At 38.2% G+C, this 22,765-nt stretch overlaps 1 protein-coding gene across 1 annotated transcript in view; it reads right to left on the bottom strand.

Moving 5' to 3' along the window:
• Nucleotides 1-511: 511 nt before the first annotated feature.
• SUGT1 (SGT1 homolog, MIS12 kinetochore complex assembly cochaperone) overlaps nt 512-22,765 on the bottom strand; it is a 55,308-nt gene continuing 33,054 nt past the window's right edge. Inside the window, exons 11-13 of the mRNA XM_049853151.1 lie at nt 18,193-18,283; nt 14,583-14,764; nt 512-644 (exon numbers count right to left, since the gene is read on the bottom strand). Of these exons, the coding sequence (XP_049709108.1) occupies nt 543-644; nt 14,583-14,764; nt 18,193-18,283 (375 nt within the window). The 3' untranslated portion in view covers nt 512-542. The remainder of the gene's footprint in view (nt 645-14,582; nt 14,765-18,192; nt 18,284-22,765) is intronic.

Raw genomic sequence — 22,765 nt, 5'->3', positions numbered from 1 at the left:
CCGTTAAAAGAACCAAATGGGAATACCCTGTGATAAATAATTTTTCATTAAAAACTTAAGAAAAAGGTAAATAAACCAAACTTCTTCATAGAAAAACTGTATTTACAACTCCATTCAAAAGCAGTTTTTAAAAGGAAACACAATGTAATACTGAGATTGAAAAAAATCTATGCTCACCCAGAGTTGCCAGGTCTAATAAATTATTAACAGAACACTGCTATCAAAAATAAGGCAATAACCCAAGATATCCCATTAAAGATTTCTCCACTCCCATAACTAGACAGAAATTATCTAGCAGCAAAAGAGACTTCATTCAGTTTCAGCATGTCTGAAAACCTTAAGAACAGAAGTGATAAAATGCGATCTTCATTCCTCATCAGACACTTAGAACGCCGGCAGGAAAGCAATTTCTAAAGCACAAAGAGGTAAAGAGGTACAGTTTTTCAAAAAGATATTCAGTGTTCGAAATTCAAGAATGCAGTATCTATACATAATGGATATTAGGTGAATATACGCAATGCAATGATAGCAAATTTATTTATTTAGTACTTTTTCCATTCCATATCATCAGGAGGATTGATTTCAACTTTCCTTTTACCTACATCAGACCAGTTGGTACTCAGAACTGTGCCCCCAGACTCCATCTGCAACAAAGAATAAAAACAGATTAATTCCTGAACCATATAATCAAAACAGAGTATTTTTCTAAAAATTTTCCAAACACAGATTCTCAAATATAAGCTATGTTTTCAATATAAACTTAAGACATTATTTTTATTTAATCTTAGGCTTACCAATGAGGTTAACATGTTCTGCAAAATCTGAAAAGGACACTTAAGAGAAGTCAGTCTGGCAGGAGCATCATGTTCGCATCCACTGACATATAAATAATCAACCATATCCCCCAGTCAATAAGCATATTCCACAAGGTACACGTGGAAAAATCACCTTCAAATGAAAACGAAATTGGCTCCCAAAGACAAGGATGTAATCTCTTCTGCTGAAGGAAAAGTAAACTCTTTCTACACCAACTAGATAGAACTTAAGAGCCCCTTCTTGATACTCTCTCTATGCTAAACATACACATGGATTTACACTGAGATTAAATCTTTTAAACTGAGGTGTACACACTTAGGCACAGTCACAGGGTCACTGTGAAGAACTGTTATCTACTTACCATCTACTGAACATACACCTACCAACAACCCCAGCATACTCATAAATACATTAAAAAGTAAAACTGAATTTTTTTATTTTAATGCAATAAAAATTTACAGACTTGGATCACAGCAAAGAGCAGAATGAATTATTTAAAATCTGAACATTTAAAAATCAGTTGCATTACTGGCAAACATATAAAGTTACATACATTGCTATTACACTGGAACCTCACTAGAATGCCATGTTCTGTCAAGGTCCCTCACGTGGGTTCTTTTGCATGGGAGGCTTTTCGCCATCCCAATTCTTTGCCAGAATCAATCTGTATTAATAGACTATCCCTAACAGGACCTTCAGTTATACAACTGAAAGAAATGGATTTCATTTACAATCTGGTCACAGTCACTAATGACACTTATTTTTCCCTTTCCCACTTAAGGACTGCAGTGCATGTTAGCATTATTTAGTACATGCTGGTCTTTTTGTCCCAGTTAGACCAGGAGATCATAGAAGACAGAGTCTGTTTTGTTTCTTCTGTATTTCTCCAAGGACAAAGCAAGTCCAATGTTGTCAAACAGATGGCTTGTTTCACGGGTGGGTATTGTTTACTTACAAAGAGCAAAGTAGCTGTATGAAAATGAATGCAGACTCTGTAAGTCATTTTTGAAATTTCACACACTGCTATTTGTCTAGCACACCTTTAAAAGGTCAACAATGAGATTCATTTTCCCTTCTGGAAAGATGGAGTAGGCGTACTTTTCCCTATTCCTCCCAAGTAAAAAGCCTGGACAATATATATTAACAAACATAAAAAGAATCTGAAAGGTGAAAGAAAGAAAGACTGGCGACGGTCCTTGGGACCCAAGGAACAACACGGTGGTGAATTCCCTGGGTTTTCTTTTTGCCTCATATATCCCCCACTTGAGGCTGAAGAAACCAGAAAACCTGGAAATGTTAAGGGGCACAAACAAAGAGTCCCAACAGAAGCCTGATGTCTCAAGCCTAACAACCAGAAAAGGGACAGTTCAGGAAGACAGAAAGCTTAGATAATAACCATTCTACTCCAGCTAAACACCACAGAAAAAACTGTGGTCCCTCTCCCAGCCATGCCAGAAGTGAAGCCTTGACTCCCACCTTTGCTAAGATGCAATGAGCCCACCTGCAGTATCAGTGGAGACCACACAGGGAGCTGAAACTCCCATCCCCTCCCATTATTAACAGGAAGTCCCCTTTCAGGTATCAACGGAGGCCAAATGGGAAATCTGGACATCTACCAACACCTGGCAGTAATGAGGAGCACTCTCCCTTCCCCTGCAAGAGCAGTGTCATAGGAATCCAGCTAAAACAGAAGATTTAAATAAGATGAGTCTCATAACAATACAAAAATGACCAGGTTTCTACTGAAAATCATTCATCATACCAAGAACCAGAAAGAACTCAAAATTAAATACACACATATATTTAATTTCACATAGGAGGCTTTTATCTTTATATATTCTCAATAAATGCCAACACCAAGATGACAGATTTTAAAATTATTTCACAAAGATTTAAAAACAGCCACGGTAAAAATCCTTCAACAAGAAATTATGAACTCTCTTCTAACAAACGAAAAATCACAAAGCCTCAGCAAAAAATCAGAAAAATCTCAGCAAAGAAATAAAGAAGAAACAAATGACTGTTTCATAATTGAAAACGAAAAAATGAAATGACAACTCAGTGGATGGGCTCCACAGCAGAATGGAGGGGACGGAGAAAAGAATCAATGAAGTGAAACACAGAAAAACATAAATTATCCAATTTGAACGACAGAAAAAACAGACTGAAAATAAACAAACAGCTTCAGGGATCTCTGAGACTTTTTAAAAAATAACATTTGTGTCATAACGGTACCAGAAAAAGAGGAGAACGAAGGCGTGTTTGGTATGTACTTGAGAAATAATGGCTGAAAACATCCTCGAACGTGGCAAGAGACAAACTTAGAGATTCAAGAAGCTGAGCAAACCTCAACCAGGGCAAACTCAAAAAAAAAACCCCAAGCTCAGACAGAGAATTTGTCACCAACAGACCTACCCTAAAGGAAGTTTTGACAGAAAGGAAACAATAAAAATAAGAAACCTTGGAAAAAGGAAAACAAGTAAAAATATGGGTAAGTACAATAGGGTTCCCTTCTCTTGAGTAATCTACATTATATTTGTTGGTTGAAGCAAATTTTAACACTGTCTGATGTGGTTTTGAAGTCTATGTAGACACAACGTGTGAGACAATTATAAACAAGGGAGGGTAAAGGTCATAAAGGAGATAAGGTTTCTATGTCACTTGACTTGGTTAAATAACATCGGTAGACTGCAATAAGTTATGTGCACATATAACATAGAGAGCAACCACAAAAAAAAGCTGTACAGAGAGATGAACTCAAAAACACCTGATAAGAGTGATGTCACAGAAAATGGTGGAATAGGAAGACACTTTAGGGGTCAGTCCCTCTACTAAACAAAACTATCAGAATTAACTATTACAGAACTCTTATAGCAACCAGGGAAACGCTGGATGAAGGCAGAGCCTGCTGAAATTCAGCAGAGCAGCATCCATGAACTAGCTACCATCCTTTATTCCTCCTCAGCCCCAATGAGGCTGTGAGGATGATGACCTGCATTCCTGGAGTGGCTGGCTGGTGCCAGGGTGGACACTAAGGTCCTTATCCTCCAAAAATTGGGGATTATACATTTTGGTTCATTTGGGTGATTTCCTGAGGGACCAGTACAGACTCCTGTCTTTGTTTCACCACCACCCCCCGCCCCGCCCGCCACCCCCAACTACAGTGGCTTTCCTAGTATCATCTATGAGAAGATTAAAAGAGACATACACCCTTTTTTCTGTTGACACAGACATTTAAGAAAATCTGTCAGGTCGCTGGCAATCACAAAGATAATGGAACAGAAACTTTAGTGACAAGAAGGAATATACACTTTGCAAAAACGGTCTGAAAAAAAAGTCACTCAACAAATACAACTGTAGCTCTCAACAAGCAAAAATCAGCAATCACTGAGGTGGGGGAGAATTCAGAGTTACCACATAATAATACACAAAAATGGTAAATTCTCAACAAAACATTACGAAGCACAGAAATAAACTATGACCCATTCATACGGGAAGAAAACAAAGGTGACAAATCATCTCTGAAGTAGCTCAGACATTAGAATTACTAAAGACGTTAAATTAACATTTGTAAATACACTCAGTGACCTAAAGGAAGTCACGCAAAGAGAACTAAATGAAAACAAACAAAAATCGTGTGAATAGAGAATATCAATAAAGAGACAGAAATTACAAAAAGGAACCAAGTAGAGATTCAGGAAATGAAAAGTACAACAGGTGAAATAAAAAAATTCATTATAGGGGCTCAATGGCATATTTGAGCAGGCAAAATAAAAAATTAGCAAACTTAAAAATAAGGTAATTGAAATTATCCAGGAGAAGAAAGAAAAAAAAAAAGTGAAGAAAAATGAACAGTGTCTGAGGGACTCACGGGACATCATCAAGCACACCAACATGCACACTGTGGGAATCCCAAAAAAAGAAGACAAAGGAACAGAAAAATATTTAAAGAAACAATAGCCAAAAGCTTCTCAAATTTAATGAAAGGCAGGAATCTACACATTGAAAAAACACAACAAACTCCAAACATGATACTCTCAAAGAGGGCCACGTCAAGACACTCTATAGTCAAACTGTCAAAAGACAAAGAGTAAGAAAGACTCTGGAAAGCACCACAAGAGAAGCAAATAATTATGTGCACGGAATCCTCAATAAAATTAAGTGTCGATGATTCCTCAGAAACCATGGAGGCCAGAAGGCAGTGAGATGACATATGCAAAGCGCTGAAAGAAAAAACTCTCAACCAAGAATTCTATAGCTGGAAAAAACTGTCCTTAAAAATGAGAATTAAGACATTCCCAGATAATCAAAAGCTAAGGGAGTTCATTACCAATTTATTTTTGACAGGGGGTGTCAACTCCATTCAAGGAGGAAAGAATATCCTCTTCAGAAAATGGTTCTGAGACAATTGGTTATCCATGTGCAAAAGAACAGAGTTGGATTCCTACCTCACATATAAATATTAACCCAAAATTATCTATATGTAAGAGCTAAAACCATCAAACCCTTAGAAGAAAACACGGGTAAATCTTCAGAACCTTTTATTTAGACTGGATCCTCAGATATACCAAAAGTTTCATCGAAATAAAACACTTCTGTACATCAAAGGAGTATCAAAAAGTGAAGGAACACTCTACAGAACAAGAGAATATATTTGCAAATCATATATTCAACAAGGGTTTAATATCCAGAATGTATGAAGAACTCTAGGAACTCTGGTGACACAGTGGTTAAGTGCTAGGCTGCAAACTGAAAGGTCGGTGGTTCGAACCCACCAAGCTGCTTTGCAGGACAAAGATGTGGCAATCTAATTCCATAAAGATTACAGCCTTGGAAACCCTATGGGGAAGTTCTTCCCTGTCCTACAGAGTCACTATGAGTAAGAATGAACACGACAGCAATGTGTATAAAGAACTCCTAAAAACAACAAAAAGATAAACAACCCAATAAAACAACTGGCAAATTGCTTTAAATAGACATTTCTCCATAAAACCTATTACTATCAAGTCAACTCCAACTCATAGTGATCCTATACATAAGGTAGGATCCTACACATAAGGATAGGATCCTATACATAGCATCACTCACAGTGATCCTATACATAAGGCAGTTTTCAAGGCTGTCATCTTTATGGAAGCAGACTGTCACGTCTTTCTCCCGTGAAATGACTGTTGAGTTCAAACTGCCAACCTTGCAGTTAGCAGCCAAGCACTTAACCACTGTGCCACCAGGGTTCCACTTCTCCAACCACAACCACAATTCACTTGCGTTACACAAACAGACAACACGCACCTGAAAAGATAATCATCATTAATCATTACAGAAATGCAAATCAAAAGCACAAAGAGATACCACTTCACCCCCATTAGGATGGCTATTACCAGAAAAACTGGAAAATATCAAGTATTGGCAAGGATGTGGTAAAACTGGAACCCTCATCCATTGCTGGTGGGAATGTAAAATGGCACAGCTGCTGTGGAAAACAGTTTGGCAGTTCCTCACACAACCCAGCAACTCTAGTCCTGGGTATAGACCCGAAAGCAGTTGAAGTGGCAAATATTGTTATACATATATTACCACAATTAGGGGGAAAAAAAACTCACTTGAAATATAATATAGGCAGGGTAATAGTAGTAAGATAAAAAGATTATCATAGAAACCTTAACGAAAAGAAAGCAGATTAGCTATGTTAATATCAAATATTAGTAGCAGATATTAATCTTCAAGTAGACTTCAGGATAAAGGAAATTACCAGAGATGGAGAGAGACATTATATAATGATAACAGGGCCAATCCACCAAGAAGACATTGCAATCTTGTAATAAATGTAAATCTATTAACTTAAAAATGAATGCAAATGCACCAAACAACAGAGCTACAAAATTTGTGAAGCAAAAACTCATAGAACTGAAAGAAGAAACAGAGAATCAGCAAGTATAGCTAGAGATCCTCTCTCAACAAGTGAAAGAACAGGATAGAAAATTAGCAAGATCTAGAGGAATTCAACAGCACCATCAACCAATGGGATGTAATCCACATTTATAGAATCCACACATCAACAGCAAAGTACCTACAGAACATATACCTAACAGACCATACTGTGAGCCACAGAACAACAAATTTAAAAGACTAGTGTAAATCACACACAGAACATGTTCTCCAACCACGGCAGAATAAAATTAGAAAACAGAAAGATAACAGGAAAATCTCCAAACACTTGGAAACTAAACAACAGATTTCTAAATAATCCATGGATCACAAAGGAAGTCTCAAGGAAAATAAAATTATATACTGAACTGAATGAAAATGAAAATACATCACAAATTATGGAAGACAGCTAAAGCACTATTGAGAAGAAATTCATAGCATAAATGCACACAGTAGAAAAAAGAAAAAAGCTCAAATCAGTAAGTCAAGCTTTCACCTGAAGAACCTAGAAAAAGCACAACACAAACCCAAAGCAAACAGGAGGAAAATAATAAAGTAGATAAATGGCATTTAAAACAAAAATAGAGAAAAATCAATAAAACAAACAGCTAGTTCTTGGAGGAAAAATTAATAAAATTGGCATACCTCTGCCAAGACCGGAAAAAAAAAAAAAAGAGAGAGAGGACACAAATTACCAATATCAGGAATAAAATGTAATATCACTAACAGGCCATGGGACCAAGAAGATACATAATAAACAAATACTACAAACATATAAATTTGACAACTTAGATGAAATAGACGATTACTTGAAAAATAAACACTACCACAACTCACCCAAAATGAAACAGATAATTAGAATCTGTAAATTTGTCATTTAAAATCTCCCAAAAAAGATATCTCAAGGCCCAGATGGTTTCATCAGTGAATTTCACCAGTTTTTTAAAAATTAGCACCAATTCTACACAATCTCTCACAGAAAAAGAAGAGGACAATACTTCACAATTCATTTTATGAAGCTAGTATTACCCTGCTACCAACACTAAAAAAAAAACAGTAGAGGGGAAAAAGAAAACTACAGACCAATATCCCTCATGAATACAGATGCAAATATCCTTTAAAAAAAATTAGCAAATAAGAATTCAGCAATGTATAAAAAGAATTATACACTATGACCAAATGGGCTTTATTCCATAGATGCAATACTTTCACAATATTGAATATTCATTGTATAAATCAACACCCATTCATGATAAACACTCTCAGAAAAACAGGAATCAAAGAGAACTTCCTCAACTTGATAAAGTGCATGTCTTAATCATCCAGTGCTGCTGTAACAGAAACACCGCAAGTGAATGGCTTTAACAAAGAGACATTTATTTTCTCACAGTCTAGTAGGCTAGAAGTCCAAATTCAGGGTATCAGCTCCATGGGAAAGTCTTCTCTCTGTCGGCTCTGGAGGAAGGTCCTTCTAGTCAACCTTCCCCTGGATTAGGAGCTTCTCCATGCAGGAGCCCTGGGTCCAAAGGATGTGCTCTGCTCCCAATGCTTCTTTCCTGGTGGTGTGAGGTCCCCAACTCTTATTGCTTCCCTCTCCTTTAATGTCTTGTAAGATAAAAGGTGGTGCAGGCCATACCCCAGGGAAACTCCTGTATCAGGGATGTGACATGAGCAAGGGTGTTACATCCCACCCTAATCCTCTTTAACCACAGAGATTATGATTTACAACACATAGATTGTATCAGGGATGTGACATGAGCATGGGTGTTATATCCCACCCTAATCCTCTTTAACCACAGACAGAGATTATGATTTATAACACATAAGAAAATCACAAAATGGAGGACAACCACACGATACCGAGAATCATGGCCTACATCAAGCTGACACATATTTTTGGGGGACACAATTCAATCCATGCCATTCTACCCTTTGGACCTCAAAAATTCATGTCCTTGCTACATGTAAAACATATTCACCCCATCATGTTTTAGCAAAAGTCTTAAATCAACTCCAAGTCCAAAATCCAAAAATTCCTCTTCATCTGTGAAATTCAGAATACAAGTTATCTGCTTCCAAAGTACAATGGTGGAAAAGGCACAAGCAAGACATTTTCATTACAAATGGGAAAAATTGTGGGAAAAGAAAGGGTACAGGCAACAAGCAAGTCAGGAGAACACATTACATTAACCCTCAAGGCTCTGAAAATAATCCTCTGTTCTCTGAGACCATTTGAACAATGGCCCTGCCCTCCAGACTCTAGGTACTGGACACTCTCTCTGGATTCTGAGTGGAGGCCCCTTGGCTCTGGGCTTCAGCTCCACCTTTCAGGCCCGCTGGGATGGCAACTCTGCCCCCTTAGCTTTAGGGGCACCGTTCTCCTAGTCCATCTGAGTGGGAACTCCACCCTTAGAAACCCCAGAAGACATGGCTCCACCCTTTGCCATCCCAGAGGTCATGGCCATACCTTTTGAGACTGAGGCAGCTCAGCTTCTTGTGTTTCTTCTCTCTTCAGCTTCTGCTTCCTGGCTTCTTGGCCTCTCAGGCCTCATGCCCGCGTCTGCCCAGCTGGGGCAGGTATTCCAAAGCTCTGTAGCTCCACCAGTAAGTGCCTGGAGGCACCCCACTCCGTCAGTCAACTTCGGCTGGGAGACACTCAGCTGCCTTGTTTCATGAGTCAGCAAGCCTAGCTCCACTTTTAAGTGCCCAGAAGCACCCCATTCCACCAGGAAGACTCCTGCCTGCGCACACGCACTCAGCTCTCTCACTCTGTGGGTCGGCTCCAGTGTTGTCCGCCACTGGTCTGGTTCTGCTGCTGCCAACTCTCTATCCACTCACAGTTTCAAAACAGCATCCACATTTAGGCAATGGGTTGAAGCAGTACCCCCACTCCTGGTACCAAATTTTGTCTTAGTCATTTAGTGCAGCTATGACAGAAATACTGCAAGTGGATGGCTTGAACAAAGAGAAATTTATTCTCTAACAGCCAGGTAGGCTACAAATCCAAATTTAGGGCATCAGCTCCAGGGGAATGCTTTCTCTCTCTGTCGGCTCTGGAGGAAGGTCCGTGTCATCAATCTTCCCCTGGACTAGGAGCTTCTCTGCACAGAAACCCCAGGTCCAAAGAATGCACTCTGCTCCCAGGGCTCCTTTCTTGGTGGTATGAGGTTCCTCCTGTCTCTGCTTGCTTCTCTCTTTTATTATCACAAAAGTGACTGCCTCAAGACACAATCTAATCTTATAGATTGAGTCCTGCCTCATTTACACAACTGCCGCCCATGCCCCCCTCATTAACGTCACAGAGGTAGGATTTACAACACGTAGGAAAATCACATCAGAAGACAAAATGGTAGAAAACCACACAATACTAGGAATCATGGCCTAACCAAGTTAACACATCATTTTGGCGGACACGATTCAATCCATGACAGTGCATCTACAAACAAAAAATCTACAGCTAACTGGCTGAATGGACATGGGAAATCTAGGGTGGAAAAGAGGAATGTGCGGTTACATTATAGGGATAAAAACTAGGGTCACATAATGTGTGTATAAATTTTTGTATGAGAAACTAACTTGAGATGTAAACTTTCACCTAAGGGACAACTAAAACAAAAAACAAAAAAAATTACAGCTAAAATTCTACTTAATGGTGAAAAACAATGCTTTCCTCCAAAGATCGGAAACAAGGCAAGGATGTTCACTCTCACCACTCCTATTCAACGTACTGCTGGAAATTCTAGCTACTGCCATATGGCAAGAAATAAATACAGATCAGAAAGGAAGAAACAAAACTATCCATGACTGCAGATGACATAATTGTTTACATAAAAGTCCAAAGAAATCTTAAAAAAGAAACCTCCTAGAACGAATAAGTCAGTTCAGCATGATAGCGGGCTACAAGATAAACATACAAAAACCAAATTAGCAATGAACATGTGGATACTGAAATTAAATACACAATACCACTTACAATTACTCAAAAAATGAATTAAACGCTTTGACATAAATCTAACAAAACATGTACAGAACTTATGCTGCAAATTATATAACACTGAAATGCTGCCACTTCTCCTCAAACTGATAAGTAGTTTAGTAGAATACCTACCAAAATCTCAACAAGACTTTTTTGTACATATGTACATATAAATAAAATTGTTCTAAAATTTACATGAAACAGCAAAATAATTTTGAAACAGAAAATAAAGTGGGAATAATGAGCCTGCTTGAATTCAGTACCTCATACATCTACATTAATGAAGCTGTAATTGTGAGAGGCATAGACACATGGACAAAATGAAACACGAGAGAAAACCCTGAAAGAGACCACACAAATAAGCTCAGCTCATTTTTTACAATGTTGTATAAGTAATTTAAAGGGTGGTGGAGCAACTGGACACACACAAGCAAAAAAACACACAAAAAAAGCTTGACCTAAGTCTTACACTACACAAAAATTACCTCAAAATGGATCAATGACTTATATGTAATATGTAACATGATAAAACATTTAAAAAAAAAAGACAGATAAAAAGTTCTTTGATGGTTACCAAGGAAGGGTGGGGGAGAGGGGATAAATTACTAAATAGGTAGAAGACACAAAGTAGCAATGGTGAAGGGAAAGGCAATACAATGTATAGGTGAAATCAGCACAACAATGACAAAGGCAAAGGCAAACACTGAAAGGAACACAAGAACAAAGAACTGCCTATAGCAATTACCGTAACGCAGACAATCTTGCAACAACAGCACTAACAAACAATAATTTATGAAGGGATAAATAGGTAGATACATATGCTAAAGAGATACGGGAGGGTGTATAGGAGCATACACACCTACCTGCAGATATAGGTTAGGTTGTGCATATCTCTATGTACATATTTCTAGATGTTGTATGTATACTAACTTAGACAACAAAACACACAGGAACACAGTCATGAAAACTTCTTATGCACAAATACCTACTTGGATAAAGCTACTAGGGTTGCAGGCTAAAGACCACAGACTTGGCACACATTTACATTAACTGGCATAACATAGTATGTAAAAACAACGTTCTAGATCCCACTTTGATGAGCAGCATCTGGGGTCTTAGACGCTTCCAAGGGGAGCAAGCGGCCATCTAAGATGCATCAATTGGTCTCAACTCACCTGGAGCAAAGGAGAATGAAGAATACCAAAGGCACAAGGAAAATATGAGCCCAAAAGACAGAAAGGGCCACATGAGAACCAGAGACTACAGCAGCCTGGGACCAGAAGAACTAGACGGTGCCCGGCTACAACCGATGGCTTTCCTGACAGGGAACACGACACATAACCCCTGAGGGTGCAGGACAGCAGTGGGACGCAGACCTCAAATTCTTGTAGGAAGACCAGACTTGATGGTCTGACTGAGACTAGAAGGACCCTGGAGGTCATAGTCCCCAGACCTTCTGTTAGCCCAAGACAGGAACCATTCCCAAAGCCAATTCTTCAGACAGGGACTGGACTGGACTATAGGATAGAAAACGATAATGGTGAGGAGTGAACTTCTTGGATCAAGTAGACACATGAGACTATGTGGGCAGCTCCTGTCTGGAGGGGAGATGAGAAAGCAGAGGGGGTCAGAAGCCGGCTGAATGGACGTGAAAACAGAGGGTGGAGAGAAGGAGTGTGCTATGTCTCATTAGGAAGAGAGCAACTAGGAGTATATAGCAAGGTGCATATAAATTTTTATATGAGAGACTGACTTGATTTGTGAACTTTCACTTTAAAGCACAACAAAAATTTAAAAAAAGAGGCAGAGAATCTAAAAAAAAAAAAAAAGCTTGCCAAAGGCCATCTAAGGTACAACTAGTGGCCTCTTCCCATCCAGAGTAAAGGAGAGTGAAGAAAACCAAAAACTCAAGGGAGTAATTAGTTCAACGGACTAAAGACCACATGCACCACTAACTATACGCCCCTGAGACGAGAAGAACTAGATGGTGCCTGGATACCATTACCAACCACTCTGACTGGGATCACAACAGAGCATCCTGGACATAGTGGGAGAAGACTGTAGAACAAAAATCAAATTAATAAAAAAAAGACCAAATTTATAGGCCTACTTGAAACTGGAGGAACCCCCGAGACTATGGCCCTAGGATGCCCCTCTGACTTGCACGTGCAGCCATTCCCAGAAACCACCTTCCAGCCAAGGAACAGACAGGCCTATAAAACAAACAATTTAACATACAAAAAGAATGTGCTCTGTAGAACAAAAAATTACACGCAACCAAAAGGCGAACAGTTGCCCGAAAGTAGAGATGGAGGGCAAGAGGGGGTGGGAAAACCAGATGAAAGGAAATGGGGAACCCAGGGCGGAAACGGGGAGAATGCTGACACAGTGTAGAGACTGCAACCAATGTCTTGAACACTTTGTCTACCATCTGCTAAACAGGAAACTAACTTGCTCTGTAAACTTTCACCTAAAACATAATAAAATATTAAGAGAAAAAAAAATCTTTGAGCTAGGGCTAGGCAGAGTTCTTAAATGTGACACTCAAAGCACAATTCATAAAGTATGTATCTTCATTAAAATTTAAAACTTAAGCTCAGCAAAAGATCCTGTTAAAAAAATGAGAAGACAAGCTAGATCGGGAGAAAATATTTGCAAACCACATATCTGACAAAGATCTGCGAGATTTAGTGGTTGCCAGGGTTTAGGGAAGCGTGGAGTGGGAGGTAGGTGGGTATGGCCATAAAATGGCAATGTAAGGAATCCTTGTGGTAATGGAAATGTTCTCTATCTTAACTGTATCAATGTTAATATCCTGTGACATTGTACTATAGTTCTGCAAGATGTTACCACTGGGGAAAAACAGGTAAACGATACAAGGGATGTCTCTGTGAAAAGTGCAGTCATGACCAGTTACCACATCATTTCATGTATGAGGAATAATATGAGCCTCAGCCACATTTATTATTACTTTTAATAATTGTTATTTTTAACTTTCTACTTTAAATATACTGAGGGCCCTGGTGGCACAGTGGTTAAGGCACTTGACTGCTAACCAAAAGGTTGGCAATTTGAAACCACCTGTGGCTTCGCAGATGTGCCAGTCTGCTTCTATAGAGCTTTACAGCCTTGGAAACCCTATTTGGTTGCTATAAGTCAGAATCGACTTGATAGCAGTGGGTTTGATTTTTTAAATATAAACGCCTTAAAAGAAGGCAGCGACATTTCCAGAGGTGCTGGTAAAAGTCAAGTACTTACATCTTCAAGCAAAATAATCTATATCGTTCTACAGTGATGATCTGTCACTAAAATCTCAGAACTTAAAGTCCAATTCAGGCCATATTTATGCTGCCCTGGCAAAAAGCCTGAATTTTCCTAATCAACAGTGAAGTTATTAACAAACCAAATAATAATTAACGTGCACCTTCTACTTGCCAAATACTTCTGGAAGTTTCCCTCTACATTTTCATCTCTGGCATTGAAACTACCTTTGATTCTAGGAGATAAATACTGGAAGTTCATTCAGCTACTGTGCTAAATCCAACTGGGATGGCTCCACATCACCCAATGTAACCCTAGTATTTCTTAGCCTTCACATTCTAACTCACTGTTAATAAACATTTATTCGGAGTAAACCACCTGCTTCTCATATCATCCACAATATGCAGTCACGAGTCTCCAACTTCCTCAATAATTATTCTAAGCTTAGAGTAAGAAGAAATGTTCAGACAAAGCCTATTCCAAAAGGTCTCCCAGCTACAGTGCATGCAATGTGGTCTCAAATTACGTATTTATCATTCTTACTTTTAAAATTCCTGAAATTTACTGCTACAATGTTTGAAAAAAAAGTTTATGTTCTTACAAATGATTTGTTCATGGCACGTTTCACTTCATCAGAACCATCCGAATAGATCTGCTGAAACAATTTGTTTAAAGCTGCATCTCCCTCTAACTTTTCATTCTTTTCCTCTTCTTTGATCTCACCAACCAATTTATCCCAATTTCTGGTATAATGAGATGATGATGGATATAAGTTCTTTACATCTGTGAAAAAGACGCAAAAGTGATTAATCACAACATTTTGATCATGTTAAGGATATGTAAACCTTGTGACCACTGTGTAGAGAACATCTTAGCAAATACTTTTTTCGCTGAATTTCATGTTTGTAAAAGTGTCTTTTTGATATATACATCAATAACTAGATTCACACTACTAACGGAATCAGCACAATGTAAAATCTGGGAGCTACTTCTGAGCAAAAAAACTCACTGAAGGATAAACTTATGGTGCAGTATGCGAAACTAAAGATAGATTTTTCACATTAATAACAGGAAAATAGAGGACACAGTGAGAGGTATATGGGAGCTTTTAAACTTACAGAAAGGCTGCAAAGACAGTACAAACTATTCTAAAAATAAACTTATTTTTTTAAAAAAGATGCTTCATTTAGAAATTTCTCTTATAAACAGCTTTAATGAATGTTTAAAATGTGACTTTTCTGAGGTACTCAAATATATTTTCAGACTAGAAATACTCTGAAAATATAAATCATCATCCATGTCACTTGACAGTTAAGACTCCATCCTCTCCCCCCACATTAGAAATATAAAATTACTTCAGTGGGAGATAACAATCAGATATCCTTGAATGTTGGAAAATACTACTTGATCATCAAGAGAGCAATGGCCACATCATGCATACTTAGAAAATATTAGTACTTGTAGGGCACATTCAAGTAAATGGAGGTTCACTGCAGCCAGAGAAGCTAGGTGGTCCAGGGCCTCAGGGGACCTCCAAGGCTGCCCCAAAGACCGAGACAATCAAGATCTTGGCAAGCAGATCATATAAGTAATTAAAAGATAACTAGCTGACCTAGCAACTATAGCAGCTGTGTCCAATGAAAATATTATGGAAGCCACCAATGCAAGCCACATATGTAATTTAAGATTTTCCAACAGCCATGTTAACAAATCAGGTGAAATTTGTTTTAATAATACATTTTATTAAACTTAATATACCCAAAATAATACCATTTCTACATGAGATAAACATAAAAATATGAAGATATTTTACAGTTTTTTTCATACTAAGTCTTCAAAATCTGCTGTGTGTTTTACACTTACAGCATAGTTTAATTCTACCTAGTTAACCTTTCAAATGTTCAAAAGGGACACATAGCTAGTGGTTACTGTATTGGAAAGTACATCTACAGAGCTTTTTAAAAACCTGATTCCAAGTTTCCTAACTAGTCTATTAGGACATAATCCTAATCTAAATGTCCCTCCTCCGATACCGCCCACCTCTCCATAGCCCCTTCCTCAAAACAGCTGCAAAGGTACTAATGGTTAATTCTGTTTTTCCACCCTTCCTCTTCACCTGCAAGCTGACTCACTCCTTGCCTAGTCCCTGAACAAAAAACTCACAGTTTTGTTCAGGGTAAGTGTATTATTTTCAAAACTCTATCCATTTTCCTTCCACTAGTAATCATCCCTATCTCTATACATTTTCACTAGTGGCCAGATAAAACAAACAAACAATACATGCCATGGTAAATTAAGAGTCTGAGAAACATAGATTTAATTAATCTGAACACTGACTCTCAAGAAGGGTGAGAACAGAGGTTCTAATCTCCATTTTACAGGTAAGAAAACCAGCCCAGCCCCGATAGCTTAAGTGAACTGCCCTTATCTGCCATCCTCCGGCTTGCAGTACACAGGAATCTGACAAGCATATTAATTTGTTACAAAAATGTAACAGCATAGAAATAACAACCTGAATATCCAAAGCTTTGAGTTTAGGAACTTTTTAAACTATAATACTAAATTTTTATATTTAATTTCAGAAAAACTTTGACCCCCATAGATGGGAGATGAACTGCTGGAAGATATATAACCTTTCACGCTCATTCAGAATAGTATCAAATAATGCAACGATACTCATGTTAGCTGAGACCGCTTTCTTTCGTAGAAAACGCAGCAACAACCAGTATTGTGTGGGGTTCACAGAAGAACCAGACTCCTACTATGAAGACCTGGTCCCAGACAATGACAACCGCTGGGTGATCTTAACCAAGTTGTTTAATCTTTCTGAGCCTGTAAAATAAGAGTAACAATCCTGGGCTGCCTATTGTTCCCTAGATTAAGTGAGATGCTACATTTAAAGTGTCTTAAAAAAAAAAATGCTTTGAGCTATATATAAACCTCAGCCCAAATACCTCTGGGTCAGTCCCAAGAGAGGCAAGTAACATAACATTCTTAACCATGACATTATTTAAAAGTGTGAAGCAGCAGCTTAGTTAAATCCTTTAGGTACCAAAATACTTCAGCCCTTAAAATCACCTGTTGATGTTAATTTCCGGGTTCTACTAATCATAATACGGTTCGTTAAGATGTTATCACTGGGAAAATCTGGGTGAGGGGTACGGGGGACTCTTATTTTTGTACCTCTATGTGAATTTGGTGGCATAGTGGTTAAGTGCTACAGCTGCTAACCAAGATGTCGGCAGTTCGAATTCGCCAGGCGCTCCTTGGAAGCTCTATCGAGCAGTTCTACTCTGTCCTATAGGGTTGGTATGAGTAGGAACCGACTCGACGGCAGTGGGTTTGGTTTTGGTATGTGAATCTAAAATTATTTCAAAATAAAAAGCATAGATAGATAATTTTATATTTTTTGGATAACTCAGTGTTTTCAAAAAAGTTGCCACAAAGGTAGTGTATTTGTTATAGAATGTAGTCAAAATCTGAAAGTAGCTGAAACAGTGTTACCTTGTTTCAGTCACCAAATCAGAGCACTAGCCCTAATTTAAAAAAAAAAAAAAATTCTCTCCATTCATTAATGAAGCTATTGCTATAAAATACAATCTCATAGTTCTAAGAACACCCTACAATTAATTATTCCATTAAGACAAATGTAGCTTACCTGCCCATTGCATATGCTTAAAATTGACCTTAATATAAAATTCTCTATCCTCTAAAGGGTCAATCAACCCAGCTTCCCTTAGCCATTCGTTACCTATCTGTGTCCATGTTTAAATTAGCAGTACCCAATGTGCCAGATTCCAGGAACTTATAGCTGACAATATCAGCAGAAGGAACAGGAATGAATAAAGGGGGGCTGGGGGATGTCAGCAGGGTAAACTAATTCACTTATGACCCAAAGGGAAGCAACTCGGGAAGGCCAACACACAACAAGCAAGCTCCAACTGAGGTCATAAACCGACCCAGTAAACAGTATATTCCAACTCCGTCTAGGATTTCGCTGCCATTCATTTTGTATTCTTAAGAGTTTAAGAAGTTAAGACCCCTTCATTTAAAAAAAAAAAAAAGCTAATTTGTATTCATTACAGAGCAACCTTATTATACTCAATGCACCTTATATTGGAAACATAAATAATGAAAGTAGAACAAATGCTCATTACTATTTAATTTCTACACAATATGAATTTAAAGCTCATCAAGGCCAGAAAACAAACCTGCTATGAACTGTTTCGGTTTAGGCACATCTCCTTGCCCCTCAAGCTTTTCCCATCTCACAGCCTCTGGCTTTTTCATTTTAATTTCGATCTGTAGAAAATATCAAATAAAATCCATTACTCGATGTAAAGTACACAAAGGAGTTTAAAAATGCAATTTTCTTAAGTCCCCAAACGTTTATAAGAATAGTGTTCTTGACAAGTTTCTTTAAATTAAGCGAAGTTAAATTTGAAAAACTATGAAACATTTGTTTCTACACTTAAAATTCACTCTCTGAACACAATGCACAGACTGTAAACTGCAATTAAGACTCTTGAAATGCATGTTTTTTTCGTTCTAAGGCAGTGACTCTCTACTAAGGCTGATTTTGCCTCTCAAGGGACATCTGGCAAAGTCTGGAGACCTTTTTGGTTTGTCACAACTGGGGTGGCAGTGGGGCTGGGGGTGCTACCGACAGCTAGTGAGTGGAGGCCCGGGATGCCACTAATCATCCCACAACATACAGCACAGGGTACCCCCGCACAACAAAGAATTATTCAGACTAAAATGTCAACAGTGTTTCCATTGAGAAACCCTGTTTTAAAGGAACCACTGTATTTATACACGCATTAACGTGTTTTAGAATGGAAAAATTCATTTCGTTGTATAAAAATGCAACTAATGCTAATATTTTCACAATCATTCATTCAAAAAATAATTACTGAACACCCACTATGAGCAAGGTATCATCTTCAGGGCTATCAGGGATTTTTAGAATATTAAAGACAGGCACCTGACTGTCTGGAAGTATGTAAGATGCTTGAAGAAAGTTATTCAAGAGACAAATACAGTCACTCTTCACTTTATCAACATGGTTAAGTTCCAACGACCAGGTTGTTAGGCAAAAATCAGCATTATGCAAAAATGAAGAATGACCACATCATATCACAAATGGAGAATGGCTACACCATTACTTAACTACCAAATTACATCATTACATAACTGCAAAACCACTGAGAGTCATGGCCTAGCCAAGGTGACACATAACCTTAACCATCACAGCCAGAGTTACTCTCACCTTGCACCTCAGAGGCAGCGTTCCTTAATGCCAGGCTTACATGCTTAGTGTGCAAAATAGTTGTACAGATTTATGACTGTCATAAACGCAAATTGCTGGATAACAATACAGTTGATAAGTGAGGATTAGGTGTAAATGTTTTAAGGATGCAGGAGAGATCACACCCAGCTGCAAACAGGAAACATTTCAAGGCACCTTGAAGATCTTTGAGAGATAGAAGCATTTCCCAGAGTGGGAGAAGTAGGTCTCCAGAGCCAAACGGAACTGCCCACAACTGAAGGGCACAGTGCATCAGGAAAGACTAAGGTCAATTTCCCTCAAGTCTAGGATTTACGTTACAGCAGTGAAAAATACAGACGGAAATAAAGGTAGAAGACAGACTGTGAAGAACTTCTGAATGCTAGGCTAATTAAGTTCACTCATTAAAATGAAAAATAGCATCCTAATAGTGTTATCTGGAAACGCTGGTGGTATAGTGGTTAAGAGATACAGTTGCTAACCAAAAGGTCGGCAGTTCGGATCCACCAGGCACGCCTTGGAAACCCTATGGGGCAGTTCTACTCTGTCCTATAGGGTCACTATGAGTCGGATCAACTTGACAGCAACGGGTCTGGTTTGGTTTTAACAGCATACCTGAAGTTCCTGGGTGGTGCAAATGGTTAAGCACTACTTACCACTCCTACCCGAAAAGTTGGTGGTTCCACAGCCACTCAAGACCCCCCAGAAGAAAGGTCTGGTGATCTGCTTCCAAAAGGTCAGAGCCTTGAAAAACCTATGGAATGCACTTCTACTCTGCACACGAGGTAGCCAAGAGTCAGAATCAACTTAATGGCAACTGGTTTGGTTTGTTTTTACAACAGTGTATCTTACTCTCTAATCAAGGTTGGTCCCCTAGAGTCTATCCTTACTCCTAACACACACTCAGACAGTGCTCATATCTACCTTTTGTCTTCCTTTCTCAAATAGCATTCTCACCCTATTTTTAGCCTGGCAAAACCCAGCATTTTAGTGAAAATATTAAGATAGATACAATAATAAATATCATTATGCAGTTAAATAATGTAAATAAAATTTCATATTCTAATGTTTTTCTACAAGAAGGATCATTTATAAACAGAAAAAAAATCAAAAGACAGATTTACAAAAATAGAAGTCTATTCATTACTTGGTTCTTTTATTCCTTTATAACAGACAAATCAGTTAAATTAGCAATCTCTGGTAGCCTTTCAACCACCTGGATTTGCAGAGAGAGAACATTTAAAGTTTGCGCTTTGAAAGACCTTAACAAGCACCAACACAGAAATAAAACCACCAATTGTTTTTAATCAGCTATGAAGTGATGGTATGGGGGAGCGGTGGTCTTAGGGGCAGAGAGATGTAACAAGGTAACTGTTTTCACATAAAGAAAAAACACATGAAACAAATGTCACTGGGACAGGGCAAAAAATAGTGTTTTCAGCACAATTTGCATGTTTAAATTCTATATAAATAAAAACAAATATTTTCTAAGAACCTCTAGAATTCTCTGAAGTGATCTATGATTAATTTTTCTAAAGTGCCACCAATATTTTCTCGTCTACAATATTAAGTGAGGGTACTCTGGTTACCTTAAGCTGTCACTGCTGGGATATTTATCAAAAGGAGAAACAAATCCAATAGCTGGCAATGACAGAGTTACAGTTACCGAAAGGGCTATTATTATCCCAAAACTTAAAACTGCTTTTGCTCTCTTACTTTTCAACTTATCTGGAAATGAAGGCCTGGAAAGCAGTGTGCAAACCACCACTATCCTTACTAAACTCAGCCATGTACTGTCTATAAAAAAGTTCCCTGTTCTACTTGAAGAGCAGCACAGTCCAGCACTTGGATCTACTCACAGCCACTATAACCTGATGAACTGTGCACTACTATGAACAGAGGCCTTTATGAAGCCAAAATCAAGGTTCTTAGTAACAACCAGTTTCAACAAACATTCTGAAATTATACTTAATCCATTCATTAAAACAGCTGCATGTAAAGAACCATTTAAGCTGTTTTAAAAAGGTGGAAATTACACTTAATCCATTCATTAAAATAGCTGCATGTAAAGAACCATTTAAGCTGTTTTAAAAAGGTGGAAAGGAGGAAGAGGAGACAAATTTTCTTGAACTCCTTTTTATACCTACTTCACTTTCAATGCTTCTAAAAACAAAGTTTTAAGTCTTGATGATTCTGGCAAATATGTCTAAAATTACCACCAGTCCAGTTCCAGGTGTGTTTATTGCAATCACTAATAAGCCATTCTAATTTCACTTATGTCAAAATACTTCATAATATCATCCACCTCTAAGGGTCTCCTCTGCATGGCAGAGTTTCTTAGCATTTTTCAATGAAAGGAATTCACTGGATTTGGAAAGAAGGGAGAAGTCATTACGCCCAAGCAGTACTGGTGTCAACTGTGGCCTTTGCAGGAAGGGGTTAGCAAGCTCTCCCACTTTCTGCTACAGACTAACAGTGAAGGGATCTTTCCCAGAGACTAGGGAATGGTGGCAGTTTGCCGGCAAACTTTTTTTTTCTGGCAATTTTTTTAGAACCATCTATTTTCAAGGCTGTAGACACATCAAACCACTGCTCCCCTGACCTTCAAAAATAAAGCCTTCCTGGGGTTCTCTTACCCAGTTCTTTGAATACTTAACTGCTGTATCAAACCCTTTACCCAATAATCGTTCGGTTTTCCTGAATAACCCACCAAACAGACTAATATATCTACCTTCTTTGTTTTTACATTCATTTTATAATCATTTTTTAAAATGTAAAAGATGGATGCGATAAACGGAAGAACTAAAAAGTATCCTCTAGAATGCTAACAGCTCAGTTCAAATATCGTACTGAGTGCCAACTCTGAGACGGAGTCCCTGGGTGGTACACACGGTTAACGCTCTTAGCAGCTAACTGAAAGGTTGAGGTTTGAGTCCACCCAACAGTGCCTTAGAAGAAATCCTGGCAATCTACTTCCAAAAAATCAGCCAATGAAAACTCTACAGAGCACAGTACTACTCACACACACACGGAGTTGCCGTGAGTCAGAACTGACTCAGCTGTAACTGGTAACTGGTACTCTGAGCCAGGCTCTGTGCTAGTACTGAAGGACACAGTCTCTGTTCTCTTCTACAGGAATGATAAGAAACATTCCCATGAACAAAAAATTCCAGTATGTGTCATATGTAATGACAGACCAAAGTACATACTAGGAAATAACTAGCTGCCTAGGAACAAGTATGCCAAGATGTCATCGGTGATAAGAGTGAGTGATTATCTTCTCAAGTTCCTTACACTTCTTCAAATTTAATAATATGCATTTACTGTTTTTATAGCCTGAATAAAAATCTATATAATCAGAATAAAAAAAAAAACATAATCACAGCATTAATTTATTGAGCACTTATTCTATACCCCGTGTGCTAAGTGCTTCACATCTTAATATAACAACCCCGTAAAAGCAAATTGGCATCCATGTCTTAGAGGAGGGAGCCAAG

The sequence above is a fragment of the Elephas maximus genome, chromosome 14 (assembly GCF_024166365.1).
Source record: "Elephas maximus indicus isolate mEleMax1 chromosome 14, mEleMax1 primary haplotype, whole genome shotgun sequence".
In the NCBI taxonomy this organism is placed as follows: domain Eukaryota; kingdom Metazoa; phylum Chordata; class Mammalia; order Proboscidea; family Elephantidae; genus Elephas; species Elephas maximus.
This window is presented reverse-complemented; position numbering and strand designations above follow the sequence as displayed.